Source organism: Nyctereutes procyonoides, unplaced genomic scaffold (assembly GCF_905146905.1).
Source record: "Nyctereutes procyonoides isolate TBG_1078 unplaced genomic scaffold, NYPRO_anot_genome, whole genome shotgun sequence".
NCBI classification, from domain to species: Eukaryota; Metazoa; Chordata; class Mammalia; order Carnivora; family Canidae; genus Nyctereutes; species Nyctereutes procyonoides.
This window is the reverse complement of record NW_026575020.1, coordinates 48,687,052-48,707,495: the sequence shown is the minus strand read 5'-3', so window position 1 is coordinate 48,707,495 and position 20,444 is coordinate 48,687,052. Positions and strand designations below refer to the sequence as shown.

The following is a 20,444-nucleotide window of genomic DNA, read 5'->3' as shown; positions in this document are numbered from 1 at the left end:
AATGTGTCTAGCAGGATTGGTGATGTAAAATAGAAAACAGACCATGAACAAAGCACAGAACAGTCAGACATATGAGGGTAGAACAATTAAGGGCACTTCCAGAATCAGTTCCACATATACTACTGTTCATCCCTGACCATTAGCAGTCTCACTTTGTGGCTAGGTAGGGTTCTTAATTAAATGGTTGCTGAGATGACATTATCTCCAGGGCTTTCAGTTCTGCCATACAGCTCTCAGACCACTTCATCTTAAAAAAAAAAAACAAAAACAAAATTTATCAGTTTTAAAGTATTACCATTATTATGGATTAAATTGTTTTAATTTCATTTGTAGATATTTCATTGCTATAACAGAAGTATGGCTAAATTTCATATACTGATCTCATATTCTGAAAACTTGCTTCAATCATTTATTAGTTCTTGTATTTCTTGTATGGATTTTAACCATACAGGATGATTGAGTCATCTGAAAATATGTGTACTTCTTCCTTTCCAATTTATATGTTCATTCTTTCTTTCTTCTACTTCCTTCCTTCCTTCTTCCTCCTTCCCTTTCCCTTTCTTTTTCTCTCTTTCTCTACCCCCACCCCACTCCTTTTCTTTGTTTTGCCTTAATGCACTGGCTAGAATCTCCAATACAATACTGAACAGAGGTGGCAAAAGCAGATATGGTTTATTTGTTCTTAGAGGAAAAGTGTTAGGCCTTTCAGCATTAAGTATAGTAGCCATAGAGTTTTCATAGATGTCCTATTAGGTTAAGTTTGCTTCTAGTCTTAATTTGCCAAGAATTCTTTTTTAAATCATGAATGATATTGAACTTTTTAAAATGCTTTTTCTGCCTCTAGTGAGATGATCATGTTGTTTTGTCCTTTATTAATATGTTGCATGACATTAATTGATTTTCAAATGTTAAAACCACTTGCAGTTCCTGGAATAAATCCCATTTGGTTGTGATGTATAATCATTTTTATATGTTTCTAGATTCCATTTTCTAAAATATCATTAAGAATTTCTGTGTCTACATTCATGACAGGTAGTATTTTGTAGTTTTCTTCTAGTGTCTTTGGCTTTTTTTTTTTTAAGATTTATTTATTTATTCAGAGAGAGAGAGAGAGAGAGAGAGAGAGGCAGAGACACAGGGAGAGGGAGAAGCAGGGTCCATGCAGGGAGCCTGACATGGGACTCGATCCCAGGCCTCCAGGATCACACCCTGGGCTGCAGGCGGTGCTAAACCGCTGCGCCACTGGGGCTGCCCTAGTGTCTTTGGCTTTGATAATAGGGTACTACTAGCCTTATGAATGAACTGGAAAGTGTTCCTTCCTCCTCGATTTTCTGAAAGAGTTTTCAAAAAACTAAAATTTTCTTTACTATTTGATGGAAACCACCAGTGAAGCCATCTGGTGCTTGGTTTTTCTTAGTAAAAAGATTTTTAATTGTCAGTTAAATATAATATGACAATACAGATTTTCTATCTCTTCTTGAGATAGTTTTAGTAATTTGCATCTTTCTATGAATTTGTCCATTTCATCTGAGTTTTGTAATTTGTTGGCATAAGTTTGTAAAATACCACCTTTATAATTCTTTCATTTTCTATAGGATCAGTAACGGTGTCCTCTCCTCTTTTAGTTCTCACCTTGTTAATTTGTTTCTTCTCATTTTCCCCCATCAGTCCTGCTAAAGATTTGTCAATTTTGTTGATCTTTTCAAAGAACCAACTTTTGACTTCATTAATTTTCTCCATTTTTTTGTTTTCTACCTCTTTGCTTTCTGTAGAAATATAAAAATATTTACTATCTCCTTTCTCTCTGCTTACTTGGGCAGAAGCTTGCTTTTCTTTTTCTGGTTTCTTAAGATGAAGTTTACAGTACTGATTTGAGACTTTTCTTGTGGGACATAGATGTTTAAAGCTATAAACTTTTCTCTAAGTACTGCTTTAGCTGCATTCCATAAATTTTGATATTCTATGTTTTTGTTTTAATTCAGTTCAGAATATTTCCTAATTTTCCTTGTAATATCTTCTCTGACCCATGAGTTATTTATAAGCATGTTATTTAATTTCCAAATATGTGGGGACTTCCCAGATTTCATATTGTTGTTTATTTCTAATTTATTTTCATTGGGGTCAAAGAACACATTTTGCATGACTTTAATCCTTTTTAAAACTATCGAGAATTGTTTTGCATCCAAGCAGATCGTCTCTCTGGGGGAATGTCCCACAAATGCCTCTATGATTACTGGGTGGAGTGAGTTAAATACCACCCACGTCTCAGACTCACTCTTGATTGGCACAATCCAAACAGACCCAACACAGCACAGCAAAGGGTTTGGAACTTAACTGAAACTGGAACCCACCCACAGAAGATGAGACAGGACTTTCACTCTGAAACAAACTGGGTTGATAATCTGCTAAAACAAAAAACTTAAGATCATCTAGACAATTCTAACCTTAGAGACTATACCAGTACAAAATTCATCAGGATTTTGAGACTCATCCATGTTGTTATGGGAATCCATGTAGTTCGTTCCTTTATACTACTGAGTAGTATTCCATTGTATATACTGCATCTAACTGTTCTTTCAACTTTTTTTAAAAAAGATTTTATTTACTTATTTTAGAGAGAGAGAGCGAGAGAGAGAGCGAGTGCACATGAGTAGGGAGAGGGGCTTAAGGAGAGAGAGAATCTTAAGCAGGCTCCACACTCAGTGCAGAGCCTGACACCGGGCTCAATCTCATGACCCTGAGACCATGACCTGAGCTGAAATCAAGAGTCGGGTGCTTAAATTGTTCTTTCAACTTCTTTTGTTTTTGTTTTTGTTTTTTGTTTTTGTTTTTTGTTCTTTCAACTTCTGAGAAACACTTGGGTTGTTCAAGTTTGGGGCTATTGTGAATAAAACTGCTGTCAGCATTTGTGTACAAGTCTTTGTCTGGGTATGTCTTCGTTTCTCTTGGTTAAGCACATAGGATGGAATGACTGACAAATGGTCACTGAATGCTTAACTTTTTAAGAAATTGGCACTTTTCCCACCGGCAGTATGCAACAGCTCCATGTGACTGCATCTTCACCAACACTCTGCATTATCAACCAATCTTATAATTTTAATCTAGTAAGCATATATAGTGGCATTTCATTTGATTTTAATTTCCCTGATGATTGATAATACTGAACATCTTTCATGTGCTTATTAGTCATTTGTATATCTTTTTTCTGTAAGGTGTACAAAATTTTGCCTATTTTTAACTGGGTTGTTTGTCTTTTTATTATTGAGTTGTATGATTTCTTTTATAGTTTAGATACAAGTTCTAGGAAATATTTGTGAATCTCTTCTTCCATTCTCTGGCTTGCCTTACTTCTTTTTATTGTTTTTTTTAATGGTGACTTTCAAAGAGCAAAAGTTTTTAATTTTGGTGAAGTGGAATGTTATGATTTTAATTGAAATTTAATTTCTGGTTTTATTGCACTGTGGTAAAAAATATGTGCTCTCCGTCATGTCAAGTGTTAGAAACATATGGAGTGTTTCTTTACGGTCTGCTGAGTTTTATAACTCTTCCAAGGGAGTAGGAATTAAATTTGTCACATTTGAAGGGCAGAAAGTAGAAATATAAGTGTTTTATAACCTGTTACTTAGACTTCCTATTTGTTTGTTTGGGTTTTTGCCCCCGATCTGTCAAAGACAGAGAAAAAAATATTTCAAACCACCCATGACTATGTCAATTTCTCCAAGTATTCCTAACATTTTTTCATATTTAAGTATTCTTGCTTTTAGCATGAAAAATATATCCATTCATCCAGTTTATTAACTTGTATTGATGCTAACTTATATGATGGTATTATATCTTTTATTCTAAATAAAAGAGATATATTTGCATCATTTTCTAATATAATTTTCTGTAAACTAGTCACATCTTTTATAAATAGCATACACATGGACTTTAGCCAGCTAATCAATATCTTCTTTTTTTTACTAAAAAAATTAACCTGTTAATATTTATTACTACAGTTATATACTCTGTCTTATTTTGGACATTTCGTTCTGTTTCTGCTTCTGTTCCTTTGGCAATAGCTCCTCTCAAGTTTTGTTTCATCTTCTCAAGATCTTTTTTAAATTTTATTTATTCATGAGACACAGAGAGAGAGAGAGAGAGGCAGAGACACAGGCAGAGGGAGAAGCAGGCTCCATGCAGGGAGCCCGATGTGGGACTCGATCCCGGGTCTCCAGGATCAGGCCCTGGGCTGAAGGCGGCGCTAAACTGCTGAGCCATCCGGGCTGCCCTCTTCTCAAGATTTTTATGAGGATGTAACAACTTGTTGATTTTATTAATGCCTATGTTTATACATTCCAAAACTATTTTAACCCACATTTCCCTAATTTTAAGAACTTTGAGTCTCCCCTTTCCATGGCCAAGAGTTTTAGCATACTGCTCCTCTCATCCACTCACTACTCACATCTCCTTGATCTTCGTTAATGTACTCAAGAGATTTAGATTTAAATTGTTGTTACTAAATTTGTATTTTCTACTTTATATACCTTCTTTTTTAAAAATCAACAAATCTTGGCATTCTTTCTTATAATCGGATTTGTAACAATTTGTTAAATTTGTTTCTACTTCATTGGATTCCATTGTCTCCTAGTCATCCTTAAAAATGATGGTTTAAGGATGTGTGGGATGTCTTTTGCTTCATCTCTGGATTGGTTGATGTATTCATGCAATTTTTTTTCCAGGAAAAAAAATAAGCAATATTCATTATAAGAGCTCTAAGAATGTGTTTTTCCATTGATTTTACAAGTGAAAAACTCTTTAATATTGTATAAAATCAGGTCACAAACTTTGTTCTTCAAAACTCTGAAACATTAGTCCATTATTTTTCTAATTTCTTTGCCAGTTTCATCCTGCTTAGAAACTTGTGGGATTTTCATTTTTATTTTTGAGATTCAATTCTTTTTCCAAAATGTATCCAGGTTTCATTATATTACTTTTATTTAAGATGTGTGACCTCTTTTACATAGATCATGTCTTCTTATAAAGATATCGCTTATCTGATTTTTGTCCTAAATTCTACTCTAGATTATCTTCAGAAATATGCTTTTATTCTGACTGCTGAATACAATGTCTTTTTCTTGCTCTACAGAAAGTTCTCACGAGTTCCATGTTGTTTGCTTGTTTTTTAATCCTTCCTTACCCATGAGTGCTGTGATCTGCTAGTATTACACCATCAGCCCCAAGTGGTGCATTCATTGAGCCAAACGTAGCTCTCATGGTCTCAGCTTCTCTCAGAAGTTGTACTGTCAGTGTTAACACTTTCAAATGCCTCATTTTTAGACTTCTTGAGGCTAAAGCTTCTTGCCAGGGGCCTCCTCCTTCAATATTTTCTGTATTCCTTTAGTGTTAAAGAGATCAGAGTTTCCTATGCAGCTCCATTGCATATTTGGACCAAATACACATTCTAGGGCCTGGGCCCTGATGCTAGTTAGCAGGGAGCTGGAAGATTTACATCCATGCAGCAGGGGCTGGTCTGCACCTTCTGGCACAAACACTCCACATGATTCCAGCTTTTGCCCGAGGCAGCGAGTAGAAGAATGGGATCTCAGAACCCCACTCGCAAAACCCAGATTCAAACAACTCAACAGGAGTGAAAATCCAAATCGAGAAACTAACAATAAGAAACGACTGCTTCAAACTAGAAACAGGACAGGGCTCAGTCATAAAACCTTCCACAGGGATGTTTCTACCCCCCAGTGTGTGCTTGGGGCTCCTGAGGAAGATAACTCTGGCTGCAAAAGAGATCACAGATAAGACTGCAACATTTTTTAGAATTGAGAAAATTCAAAAATAAACCAAAAGCCCTTGAATAGAGGAGCTGATAAATGAAATGTGGTATAGTCACATGATATATTAGTGTTAAAAGGACTGCACTAAATCAACATGGATAGGGCATGGATATATAAAATTAAACATAAAAGAGCACCCTTGCACCAAGTAGTATATAAACTCGAAGCAGCCAGTTGAAAAACAAAACAGTTAAATATAAAAGAGCAAATAAGGCATACATAAATCTGTAGTACTCACCAAACTTAAAAAACATATGTACAAAAAAATTACATATGCATGTAATACACACATATAGAACGTATGTACGCATATAAGATACATGAACATTATCCATAATACAAAAGTATAAAAGAGACTGAAATAATAACACTAAATTAATGATAGTGGTCTTCTCCTGAGTGGAGAGGAGAGAGTATTGTGATTAGATTTGCAGAGCAAAGCGAACTGAAGCTTCATCTCTAATGTTTTCATTTAAATAAACAGGTGTTAACAATTGTTGATTCCTCATGGAGGGCACCTAGGTTTTTGTTCTCTGTATCTTTTCAGATTTTTAATTTTCTCTCAAAACTAAAAAGCATAGCACTAGACTTGTACCAGAACAGGAGACAGTCTCTGTCCTCCTGAAATGCCAGTTGCAAATAATTTGCTGTAACTGACCAACAAAACACTACTTATGGAACATGAACAAGCACAGACATGGGTGACTGGAGCCCTAGCTCTGTGGAAACTGCTCATGGGAATTTACTGAGAGGCCAATCCATGCTCCCATAGCAAGACACACACTCCTGCTATGACTATGTTTGTAGCTATGACTTTAAAATGCCTATGCTGGCATTGCTTTAAGGTGAATCAAGGAATCCTGAAGGACGAAGGAGAACCCATTTCGTTGTCTGCCCAGCTCCTAGGGGGCATCCACCTTTTACCCTCCATGAGCTACCACCAAGGAGTTGCTGATCAGCGCCCACTTGGTGGCCAGGGTAGCACAGAGCAGGCATGCCAGAGATGTGCTCTGGGCCTCCTCCCTTCACATGCTCTGCCGGGGAAAGGGTGAGCCTACCAGCGGAGCCCTTTCTACCAGGGCCATCCTTCTTGGCTGTTTGGGGCTACCTCCTCTTTCCAGGCTCCAGTGGAGGTGGGTATCTTCCTCTGCCAGGGCTAATATTCCTTTTTCATTCTGAATCTCTGACCCAATTGTATGGCTAATTTTGATAAAACTTTTGTTAAAAGTAAATATGTTTCTGTCATATAAAGATCAGAAATGTACCTTCCTACTGAGAGAGTGACTTTCAAAAAAGATGATACAGTGGCCTCCTCACCTGCTCTTTCATTTCGGCATAGACTTTCTCTGAGTTCAGTTCCACCTGCCGCTTAAACTCTTCCAGGGCAGCATCTGCCTGCTGGGCCTGCAACCTCTGAACTTCAGTCACACGAGTTAGCTGTTCCTCTTTTTCCCTAGAAGAGTCCAGAAAAGCTTCACAGTTGAAATGTAAAATAAAAGAACTCGGCTTGAATGAAAGAGCAATATTTAACCCTCTCTAAAATAACATTCAGATTTCAATTTTTTGATCCAAATTCTATAAAACTTCCCTTTAAAAAGTTGACAATAAAACACTTTGTCTGCAGAAAAAGAGACAAAGTGTTCTGATAACTACTTTCAAAGATTTCTTTCAAACTACTTTCAAAGATTTCCCTAAAAACAAAACGATTTAAACCCATTTATTTGCATCAACTGATGAATGGATAAACAAGATATAGTACAGTTGTACAATGGAATATTATTCAACCTTAAAAAACACTGAAGTTCTGACACATGCAAAAGCATGGGGGAGCGTCAAACATATGCTAAGTGAAAGAAGCCAGATAGGAGAGGCAGCATGTTGTATGATTCCATCTATGTGAAATACCCAAATAGATAAATGCTCAGAGACAGGAAGTAGATTAGTGGTTGCCAGGATCTGGGAGGGAGAGGGGGGACAGAGGGAATGGGGAATGACCGCTAAGGCAAACACAGTATAGTGTCTTTTCTGGTGAAGAAAACGTTCTGGAATTAGATAGTAGGGATGGCTGCACGTCCTTGTGAATATACTAAAATCTGCTGAAATGTATACTTTAAAAGGATGAATTTTATAGTATGTGAAATATATCTCAATTGAAACAAAACAACAATGTACCATTAGAATTATCTCTAATATAGCATGTCTAGCAGCAGCTGACTTGCAGGGTGACAGACACAACAGAGCAACCTGATGGCCTGAGATGTTTCTACTGCCCTCTAGTAGACTTGCCTAGTGATAACCATCTCATTTCTTTATATCTTGAACTCAAGATATACGGTCAAAAGGGTTCAACAAAATAGGAGAAATCTTTGCATACTGATAGAAGGAAAAATTCCACGCTTTAGGTTATAAATGTATGAAAGTTAGCAATGGCTCATATTGAGTTCTGACTAGGTGCTGGGCAGCGTGCAAATATTTTTATATTATATATCTTCTCTCCTTTACTCTCATAGCAAACTTACATGAGTATTATTATGTCCCTAGTTTTACAGAGCAGGAAAGAGTAGTTCCAAGACAATATGTTTAGTAATAGACCTAGCCAGGACCAGTCCTGGCACCCTGACCCTAGAGCTCATGCTGTTGGCTCCTATGCCATGCTGCTTTTCTGATTTTCCAGATGCCACACTTTATGGTCTGAAGGTATCCCCCTGAAGTGAGACTAGTGCTCTTCTAAAACAGGTTTCAGAGAGAGGCCAAGCCCCTCCTACCATGTGGGGACACAGTGAGAAGTCACTAGCTATGAACCAAGAAGAGGGTCTTCATCAGAACACAACCCTGCAGATACCCTGAATCTGGCCTTCCCAGCCTCCAGAACTGTAAGAAAACATCCCAGTTGGTGGTATTTTGTTACAGTCCCCCAAACAGACTGAGACATCATAAGTAAGATTAACTCGGCTCACTTTCCCGAAATCCAAAAGTTTACACACATATAAAACATTATCTCATTAACTGTAACACCAAAGAATGCTGAGAGATGGAGTGATTTATCTCACATAAAACAAATTTAGAGAAACATCATGATGGGGTTGGGGAGAGGGGAGACATTTCCCAAACAATGATGCTACTGTCTAAGAGATGGGCAAAAAGTAATTTGAGTGTTTTGGAATTACTCAGATCTGAGTTTTAAAACCCCTCTAAGACACTTAATAGTTTCTAGGCCTTTTAATGAGAACATATATGTGATATAAAATATAATACCAAATTTTCTCCAAAAACACTGAAAAATTTCTCAAAGCTTTAATGCAAAAATACTGATAAGAAACATTGCCACCTAGTTTCCATTTCAGTAGAATTCGCCAGTCCCTTTGTAAAGAAATGTAGCAATGCATATATAGTTTAGAGTCCCCCCTCGCCATGTTTGTATAGTATCTGAAGTAAGTAGCTCTCTGCATACAGGCTTGAAGAACATACTCCATATCCATCTTTCCTTTATTTTTCATTATATACCACTTGTGTTGACCTCTTCAAACCCACCACATATCCTTCTATCTGCAATATATCCCTGTGCAGAACAAAGCAGCTTTTCCACTGAAACCCATTTCTACATGTGTGTTTCACAGGTGGAGCCACCGTTTTAATGACCTAAGGGTCTCACACTCTGCCCCAAGGATGTGTGAGGCCCTCCACGAGAGCGAAGCCATTCTAGGTCATGCTGCATACCAGATGTAGCTCCTGGTTGCTGCATTTTACAACAATGTGGTGCAGGCTTCTGGAACTCTTTTAAAAAAGCTTTTCTCTAAGTGGTTTAGTTTAGTTGAATATTCACAACAGGAACCTGGGTATCTTACTGTTCTCCATTTTTCTTCCATGTTGTTAAAATATCTTTAATGTTAACTGGATGCCAAATTCTAAGGCCTTAATGTTTTGTTTCTTTGCCTATAATGTTAATATTAGCTAGTAGGCGATGGTGATTAATAACTGGATGTTATAATGAGACTGATTCAAGAAACATCACTACACAAAAGACTGAGCACTCTGATGGCAATGGGGAATTTTATTTTATTTTATTTTTTAAAGATTTATTTATTTATTTATTCATGAGAGAGAGAGGCAGGGACACAGGCAGAGAGAGAAGCAGGCTCCTTGCAGGGAGCCTGAGGTGGGACTCGATCACCAGACCTGGGATCACGCCTAGAGCCAAAGGCAAACACTCAACCATTGAGCCACCCAGGCATCCCAGCAATGGGGAATTTTAATTTGGTCTGGTGCATTTTCATTCTCTTGTATTAGTTTGCCCAAGAAGCAGGAAGGCTTGACTAGGGTTTCCCTGATACAAACATTGAATATTTTGTTTAAATATTCAAATATCTGAATACTAAAACAACAAATGAGAACATAAAGTCATATAAGGTATACTGGGTACCATGTCCTAGACCTAGGTTGGCAAATGAGATGCATATTTGCCATAAACATTTTGTCACAAATGTTTAATGGACATTTTTTCTGGTGTGATGGACCCAAATGACTGAATGGGGATGCCAAGAACTCTCTGTTAAAAGGATTTTGAGACCAGGCTCAGAGGAAAAGGCTACTGTGGTTGGTGAATAAGGTAAGGGATTAAGGTTAGGAGGCATAAGAGCTACCTCCATGCTATCCCGGGACTACAGTGACTAATTCATTCTATGTTACTCTTTCATTTTTTAGGGCCTCTAAAAAGTACTTGAAAAGACCATTTTTATATCAGGATTATAATTTTTCGGGGTGCCTAGGTGGCTCAGTTGGTTAAGCGTCTGCGTTCAGCTCAGGTCATGATCCCAGGGTCCTGAGATTGAGCCATGCATCAGGCTCCCTGCTTAGTGAGGAACCTGCTTCTCCCTTTCCCTCCCCTGCTCCCCTGCTCCCCTGCTTGTGCTCTCTCTCACTTTCACTCTCAAATAAATAAATAAAATCTTTAAAAAAAAAATAATTAGGGATCCCTGGGTGGCGCAGTGGTTTGGCGCCTGCCTTTGGCCCAGGGCGCGATCCTGGAGACCCAGGATCGAATCCCACGTCGGGCTCCCGGTGCGTGGAGCCTGCTTCTCCCTCTCCCTCTGTCTCTCTCCTCATTCTGTGTGACTGTCATAAATAAATAAAAAAATTAAAAAAATAATAATAATTACAATTTTTCAAAGGTTTACTTTGCTTGGTCAGTCTTTCTTAAACAAAAGAAAGTACATTAAACACTGTTTGAAAACTTTAAAAACTTATTCATCATATAATTTAAAAATTATGCACCATTACTTAGCCAAAAGAAAATTTTGCTAACACATTTTATAAAATATATGACCAGTATCTGAAATATCCATTCTGTTCTACGAATGCTAAAATTCTGTTGCTTTTGCATTTTTTGCCCAAATATTCACATTAGCCATTTAGTTAATGTAAGGACTTTAAATTCAATTGGGAAAATATTTTCTCTGTATCATTTCATTCTTATTCTCAAATTTAGTCATTTACTTTATAACTAACTTACAGCCACATAAATCAAAGTCATAAACTTTACCTATAACCAGGTGTATATTACAAATCATATTAAAAATAGTTAAAATAAAACCTATGTAGTAATGCACATTACTTTTAATTGATAATTTCTATTGCTATTTACAAATAGAAAAATTGTTGTATATTAAATAGCAAGCATAGGGAAATGAGGAAATCTTCCATCTAGGCTCCAGTCCCACCACACCTGCCAGTAGTAAAACTAAATATCAAAAAAGGCCTCATTCAATGTAAATCACTGTTCTGTCTAGATCAACATGACAAACATATCGAACTTCACTAATATTTAGGAAGCTTCTCAACATAAATAAAATATCTATCTTAGTTTAAAGAGATGATATTCATTTTAACAAGAGATGCATTTTAATTTCTATCAAAGTAATGAAATGGAAGTGAAAACTTTCAGCATCTGAAAAGAGAAAGGTCTACCTCTCACTAAGAACAGTATTCTTTTTACCATGATACCGAATTGTGTCCTGTAATAAGCCAAAAAAAAAAAAAAAAAGACTTTGAAGATTATTTTTTCCAGTGGAACTAGTTGTGGGGTCAAGTAAAACTGCCATCACTCAAATGCCTTAAAGCAGGGCCTCCATGAAGATAAAAAGGTGGGAAGAAAATTTGCTTTTTAGTTCTGATTTATTTATAAAATGCTGTAAATTTTCCTCATCTGAGAATATAAAGCATAAAGAAAAAAGAAGCTGCATTCTTATACAACCACAAGCCAGCTCAGATTAAAGGATGTTCTGAAGTACATGATTATTCCAAAAAGGCAATAAAACGTAGGAGACTAATAGACTACAATTTAGTATTTCTTGAGCTTTACAAGCTAACATTTATATGTACAGGCCAACCTTAATTTGAAAATCTTCCCTTTGCACATTTCTGTACCAGCACTTTTGATAATGATGGCAGTGATCCAACATATATTTATAAGGCTTCACATTACAGGATACTTCATTTGCTGCCAGCATGGCATCTCCACTGGAAACTCCAAGAAAAACAAAACAAAACAAAACAAAAAAACTTCAAACAAATCTGAAAAACAGCTAGAAGAGTCTCCATTCCCTTTCCAGCTGGGCTGGAAAACAAGACTTCTGAGCAGCTATATCATCAACGTCCAAGGCTTCTGATTGGTACTCGAGGTGATTAGAGTCAGTCAGTCAAAAATCTGAAGATACAATTGACTTAAAAGGCTCTAAAAATAATACCTTGCACTATGCATGATAAATTAAGGAACTTTGGCCTCTTCTTCACATGACTGCTAAGACTTGAGGGTCTCTGCTAAATTCTTATTAAAAAAAATGGTAAACACTGTGAATATCTAAACATTTGATACTTCAAGAGTCAGAAAGAATGTGCAATAAATTGGAAATTAGTATTCCTCTCCATATTGGAAAGATGACAATAATCCTCATTTGATCTACAGAGTCAACACAATCCCTGTCAAAATCCCAAATGATATTTTGCAGAAATAGACAAATGGGCCCTACAATTCATATGGAAATGCAAGGTACACAGAATTGGCAAAACAATCTTGAAAAAGAAGAACAAAGTTGGAGAACTCCCATTTCCTGATTTCAAAACTTGTATTACAAAGCTAGATTAATCAAAACAGTGTGCTACTGGCATAAGAAAAGACATATAAATCAATGGAATAGGATTAAGATTCCAGAAATAAACCCTTACATCGATGATCAGTGGGCTTTTGGCAAGGGTGCCAAGACAATTTGATGGCAAAAGAACAGTCTGTACAACAAATGGTGCTGGGACAACCGGATATCCATTTACCCAAAAGAATAAAGTTGGATTCTTTCTTTACACAATACACAAAAAGTAACTCAAGATAAACCACAGACCAAAATGTAAGACTAAAAATATGAAGCTCTTAGAAGAACACAGGAGTCAATTTTGGTGACCTTGAGCTAAGCAAAGCTTTCTTAGATATAACACGAGAAGCATAAACAAGAAAATAAAATATAGATAAACAGCAAATTTTAAAAACATGTGCTCCCAGGATATCATCAAAAGTGAAAAGGAATCAAAAGTAAATAGGAGAAAATACTTTCCAGTCATTTATCGAAAAGGTACTCGTATCAAGAACACATAAACAACCCTTAAAAATAATAGTTTAGGGATCCCTGGGTGGCGCAGCGGTTTGGCGCCCAGGGCACGATCCTGGAGACCCGGGATCGAATCCCACATCGGGCTCCTGGTGCATGGAGCCTGCTTCTCCCTCTGCCTGTGTCTCTGCCTCTCTCTCTCTCGCTGTGTGCCTATCATAAATAAAAAAATAATAATAATAATAATAATAATAATAATAGTTTAACAAAAAAAAGAACATAATTTAAAAACAGGTGAAGAATCTGGATAGAGGTTTCTCCAAAGAAGATATACAGTTGCCCATAAGCATATGAAAGGCCATTCAATATTAGTAATCCAAAAAATGCAATTCAAAACCGCAATGATATCATTATCATACAACCTCTAGTATGGCTGTAATCAAAAGACAGATAGGAACAAGTGTTATTTGTTTTGTTTTGTTCTGTTTTGCACTTACCCTGCTTTATTTTAGCTTCTTGAATCACCCCAATCTCCCTTATTAAAATATTTTTTGCCTCTATTACTCTCTGCCCTTTACTTCTGACTCAAATAGAATTTATACAGTGTGATTATCCTACAAGTCACTACAGCTCATTTTTTTTAAAGTACATTTTTCTCTTTGTCCTCAGATTGGCTGATTCCTATCGATTTATCTTCATGTTCACTGAATCTTCTTGTCCTCCATTCTGTTATTATATTTAGACCACATTTTAAATGTCAAATGCTGTGTTTTTCACTGTTTTTCTGTTGAGATTTCCCAGTTTCTCACTGATTACTAATTTTTCTTAATGTCCTTGAGTGCAACTATAATAGCTACCCTACATTTTTTATCTGCTAAGCCCAGCATCTAATACATCCTGAGGTGGTCGCCAATGATTATTTTCTCGAGAATAAATAGGTTATGTTACCTATTTCTTCATATGTCAAGTAATTTTGGCTTATCATCTTTACAAATGAGACATTGTAGAGAGTGTGGATTCTGCTATTTTCCTCTGAACAGTTCTAATGGTTAATTTTAATTTTTGCTTTTAGCAGGCAGTTACCTTGGTTGAATTCAAACATAAATCCTTGACATCATTATGGCTTGGCAACTATATTTTTTCTTTAATATGTTAGACATATTTTTTTTAAGATTCTATTTATTTATTCATGAGAGACACACAGAGAGAGAGGCAGAAGTACAGGCAGAGGGAGAAGCAGGCTCCACGCAGGGAGCCCAATGTGGGACTCAATCCCGGAACTCCAGGATCATGCCCTGAGCTGAAGGCAGTCGCTCAACCACTGAACCACCCAGGCATCCCATTAGACATATTGCTAAACCAGTAAATGTAGCTTACCTACAAAAAAAATTAAAATAAATTTTTAAAAAACCCTCTAAATTCTGTCTCCTCTATAAGTGACAAAAGTTCATATATATAAGTTCAGTTCTTTTAGTCTTACCCTGGGCTGCTTAGAGTCTTTCTCCAACCATGCATGTTTCAGAGATCAGTCAGAAATATGGACCAAGATTAGACAAAGAATTCTGGGCTTCCTACCTCTGCTTGCTTGTTCACTTATTTCCCAGGTGTCTCTCCATCTTAGTTTGCTAGTGGTTGCCCCATTCTTTCATCTGGTTCTTCAAGCACTAAGATCACAGGTATCTACCCAATTCCAAATGTCCCACAGGCACCAAATGTAGAAGAATAAAAGCTATAAAAATAGAAGACACCTTTCCTTCTTCTAAGTATGTACTCCCTTCCACTATCTCTGTCTTTATTTATTCTCCAGGGCCATCAGGTAGTTGTACTTTGTATTTTGTACAGAGCTTCTATTTGTGGTAGGATTAGTCTGATAGGAGCTTACTTGGCCATAATATATAAACTGGAATCCCCCCTTCTTTGTTGTTTTGACTGGCAGATTACTACTCATTCTTTAGGGGGTTCAAATGCCAATTCTTTGGATAGAATTGCTAGCTACTTCTTTTGCCTTGTCAACACTTTTTATATACTGCCACTATAGCATTTTTCTTTTTCCAGGAGGGTCATAGTTTTATTGCTGGGTTTCAGGGAAGGGGCTCAAATCCACCCAATCTCCCTCACGTTGGCCACCAAGTCCTCCATGGTTTCCACCTTGACACTAGCTGTACGCAGGGGCAGGTCCTCCACACTAATCAAGGACAGCTTGGAGGTGAGGTCCACACCCAGGTCTCCAGACTTGATGACCTCAATCTTCTTCTTGACTTTCATGATGCTGGGCAATGTGGCACAGCAGGTTCATTGAGCCGCAAGTCTGTCATCACCACAGCAAGCAGCTTCAGGCAGATGCAGGGTCTCCAGGCCCCTCTCAATCTCTACTCCACTAACACCTTGCCCCTTCCAGTGTCACCTGGGAAGTGAATGTGCCCTGTGGCCAGTCTAGAAATCCAGCTGTCATCTGCCCTGTCTGGTTACCATTATAGCATCTTATATGCACTATACAAGGGTTAATGTATATATTTATCTTCTCTAGGACAATGAAATTTCTTTGAGCCTAGAGGAATGGAGGATATGAGGATACAACTGTGTTTCCTCATATTCATATATATACCTTGAAGATACTACATGTATAGAGTAATTCATTATTTGTTTCATAAATTCATATTATATCATCTAGATAGAATCAGAGCAAAACCATGGAACCTAACAAATTTCTCAACCTTAGCACTACTGACATTTCTGTTTGGATAATTCTTTACCATGGGGAAGACCTGTCCTGTGCATCATGATATGTTTAGCAGTATCCCTGGCCTCTACTCACTATATCCCAGTGACAATGTCCCATCCCCAATTCTGACAACCCAAAAATGTCTATAGACACACCAATATGCCCTCAAAGGGCAAAATCATGCCTGACTGAGGACCACTAGTCCGGAAAGTATGGTTCTTTATCAAATTCCATGGAATGAAAGAAGCCTTAGGTATCATTTGGTTTCTGGGTGTTGATTTTTTTTAAAAGATTTTATTTCCTTATTCATTAGAGATACAGAGAGAGAGACATAGGTAGAGGGAGAGGCAGGATCCTCGAGGAGAGCCTGATGTGGGACTCTGGGACCACGCCCTGAGCCAAAGGCAGAGACTCAGCCACTGAGCCACTGAAGCATCCCTGGGTGTTTGATTTTCAAACAAGGTTTAGGATATTGGTAATTGGGAATAACCTGAAAAAACAATTCCCATCCAATTTCTTTGAGAATTCAATGCCATACAATGCTTATAAATGACTATAATGGCTCCACCATCAGGAATTTGTTTGTTCCTACAGCACGTGCTTTATAGGTGTTTTTGACCTGGAAAGAGAAGATTCAGATAACCCTAAACTGATGATGATCATGATCATGATCATGATGATATGCTTGTGTAACTCTTTGTAGTTTGAGTTTTTGCATATATTTTCCCAACTAAGTATATATTTCTCTTTTTTAAGATTTTATTTATTTATTTGAGAAAGAGAGCATGACTGAAGAGAGGGGCAGGTGGAGAGGGAGAGGGACAAGCAGACTCTCTACTGAGTGGGGAGCCTGACATGGGGCTCAACTGATCAGGTCATGGGATCATGACCTGAGCTGAAGTCAGATACTTAACCAACTGAGCCACCCAGCGGCCCCTAGGTATGTATTTCTAATGGAAAAATTTGAAGAGGAAGCAAAAAACAATAAGGGGGAAAACTGATAACCATAATTAATTAAGAATATACTCTGTATGGTAATTGTACTAAACATGTATAGATTTTTCAGTGTCAAGGAGGGAATATTTTGTAATTATCTAGTTGGACTGATACCACAGTTTGTTCCTTTAGTTTATCAAATGACCTTTGAAAGGTAGCAGAGGAGAGTAAATTCAGATATCAAAGGGAATAATTAAGTCTTAAAAAGGCAAGCTCTGAAAGGCATACTGAATGATATCCAAAAATACCAAGTGGAGGAATAGTTCATATCTGAACAAGAGAATGGTAGTAGCTTAAAAGTTCTTGTTGCAGAGAATGAAAGGGTTTGTTGAGATTATCACCATTACAGACATGCTATAGGACAGACAGAGGAAATTCATTAATGAAGTCCATGGAGCTATATATGAAAGTGGCTTGGTCTATCAGTTTCCCCATAGCTGCTGTAACAAATTAGCATGTACTCAATAGTCTAAAACAAGAGGAATTTATTTTTTCTCAGTCTGAGGCCAAAAGTCTAAAATCAAGGTGTCAGCAGCACTGTACTCCCTCTGGAGGCTCTTAGGGGAGAATTCATTTCCTGGCACTTGCAATTTCTGGAGACTGTTGGCATCCTTGGCTTGTGACTATATCTCTCTCTGATGCATCTTCACATCACCTTTTCTGTGTCTTTTCTCCACAGTCTCTCTCTTATAAAGATGCTCAAGATTGGTTTTAGGACCCACCTAGACAATCTCCTCATCTCAAGATCTTTAACTCAGTTATATCTGCAGAGGTCCTCTTTTCAAATAAGAACATTTACAAGTTCTGAGGATTAGGATATGGACATATCTTTTTGGAGGCCACAAATCAGCCCATTAAACATGGGTTGATAAGGTACAGTCTTTTTTCTGTTTTGGGGGCTTCAATACTTAGCTCTGGCTTGAACTTCTGCTCATCTCTGGAACACAAGTCTTTACTTCAAACACACTATTGAGTGGTCCTCAATCCTCCTGCAGGAACCCCAATGAGGAACTGGACCCCAGGATCATGACCCAAGCCAAAGGCAGATGCTCAACCACTTAGCCACCCAGGCTTCCCATAAAATCACTATCTTGAAGAGATATCTGCACCTCCATGTTCATTGTGGTGCTGCTGTTCACAATAGCCAAAACATGAAAACAACCTCAGTGTCCATCAACAAATGAATGGATAAAGAAAACAGGATACACACACACACATACACACACACACACACACACAGTGCAATATTATTCAGCAATAAAGAAGAAGGAAATGCTGCCAGTTGCAAAACCATGGGTGGACCTTGAGGGCACTATGCTAAGTGAAAGAAGTCAGGCAGGAAAAAGACAACTACTGCATGATCTCACTATTTCTGTAGTCTAAAAATACCAAACTCAGAGACAGAGAGTGGATTGGTGATTGCCAGTGGAGGTGTTGGGGGAGTGGAGAAAATGAGTGAAAGTGTTCAAAGAGTACAAACTTCCATTACAAGATAAATAGGTTCTGGTAATGTAATGTACAGTAAAGTTAACAATACTGAACTGTATGTATGTTTGAAAATTGCTCAGAGAGTGAATCTTAAACAACTGCCACCACAAAAAAATTTTAACTATATGAAGGGATACACGTGTTAACCAACCTTATCATGGTAATTGTTCTGCAGAATATACATATAACAAATCATTACATTGTATACCTTAAATTTTATGTCAGATATGTCAATTATATCTTAATAAAGCTGGGGGGGAGGAGCCAATTTAGGAGGAAACATCACACCATTATGCCTTGATAAGATGCATCCACATCTTATTATGCTTGGGTAAACTAGCCTCCTTGAGGTTGCCTTCATTAATCCACTCTAAGAGATATGTATGGGAAATGATGATATATCTTCAGAAGGAGACAGAGTCATTTCTCCTATCAGTGATACCAATTCTAGTATCCAACAAAGTGGATCAGGTGATTTAGTCTGAAACAGTACTGATGTGGTAAGCTGAACCATAGCTCCCCAGATATTCATATCCTAATCTCTAGAACATGTGGATATGATACCTTATATAGCAAAAGGCACTTTGGAGATGTGATTAAGTTAAAAAGATTTGAGATGGAGCAATTATTCTGGATTATCTTGCTAGGCCTCAAATGGAACCATAAGGTCCTTAAAAGAGGGAAGCAAGAAGGTCAATGGAGAGACAAGGCAATATGAGAGAGTAATCAATGACAAAAACAATGTGATTCAAGGTCACAAACCAAGCAACGAAGACAGCCTCCAGAAAACGGAAAAAGCAAGGAACAGATTCTTTCCCAAAACCTCCCAGCAAAAACCAGTCCTAACAAATCTTGATCTTGGGTCCTAAGTTTTATTTTGGACTTCTGATCTCCCATACTATAAAATAATAAATTTGAACTGTGTTAAGACACTCTATCTATCATATGGCAGTGACAGGAAATGATAACTAACAAAAATACTGTATTTTCAAAACTTAGAACATATAAAGGGCTCTCTGAAGTACTTAATATATAATATTTGTAATTGCCTTAACAATGCTGTATGGACAAAAAAAAACAAGTTGAGAATTCAACAAATTTAACAATAAGTTGAGAATTCAACAAATTTAAATCAACAAAGTTAAATTCAACAAAGTTAAATCAGGCAAAGAATCCATAGGTTAAATTTTGTTATAGCCTTAACAATGCTGTACGGACAAAAAAAATAAGTTGAGAATTCAACAAATTTAAAAGTTAAATCAGGCAAAGAATCCATAGGTTAAATTTTGTTATAGCCTTTGAATGTTTAAAGTTTTCATGTTTGCTCTGTTAATTGACTCCTTCTAGATAGTATCACCAGGTTAAAAAAAAAAAACAAAAAACTAAAAGCCAAATTATTTCTACCCAAAGGTCATATTTACATTCAATAGTGGTAAACTTGGATGAGATAGGACCCAGGGTAAAACTGTCCAGACTATTCAGTTAGTTCTAGGTATTCCCCTTGACCAAGACGCATCTCCCCAAATACGCAAACTCTAAGTGTGGTTAAGTGCAGGGAATCAGTATGGTTAGGAACTAAAATTTCTGGAGACCAACAAACGACTACTAAGACTTGCAAAAGGAGGAAGTGACCAAAGAAAGTTTTAGTTTTTTTTTAAAGTAAGTTCATAAGACTAGAAGCTGGCATAGAAAAGTAGTGTACAATGGATAATGAGGAATGAGGTGCTGTTGAAAACTTCAAGGCACCCCAGGGATTATGAAAGACTGAAGGAGAAAGCCAATTCACAGCTAAGGTACTTTTATGGAAACCTTTTA

General features: G+C 37.2%; 1 protein-coding gene across 6 annotated transcripts in view; it reads right to left on the bottom strand.

Annotated features, from left to right (window-relative positions):
- Nucleotides 1-20,444, bottom strand: part of CEP112 (centrosomal protein 112) — a 400,471-nt gene that overhangs the window by 234,995 nt on the left and 145,032 nt on the right. For all 6 annotated transcript variants that reach the window (XM_055323886.1, XM_055323903.1, XM_055323913.1 and 3 more), the window contains one exon: nucleotides 7,146-7,281. In XM_055323886.1, coding sequence (XP_055179861.1) covers nucleotides 7,146-7,281 — 136 coding nt within the window. The remainder of the gene's footprint in view (nucleotides 1-7,145; nucleotides 7,282-20,444) is intronic.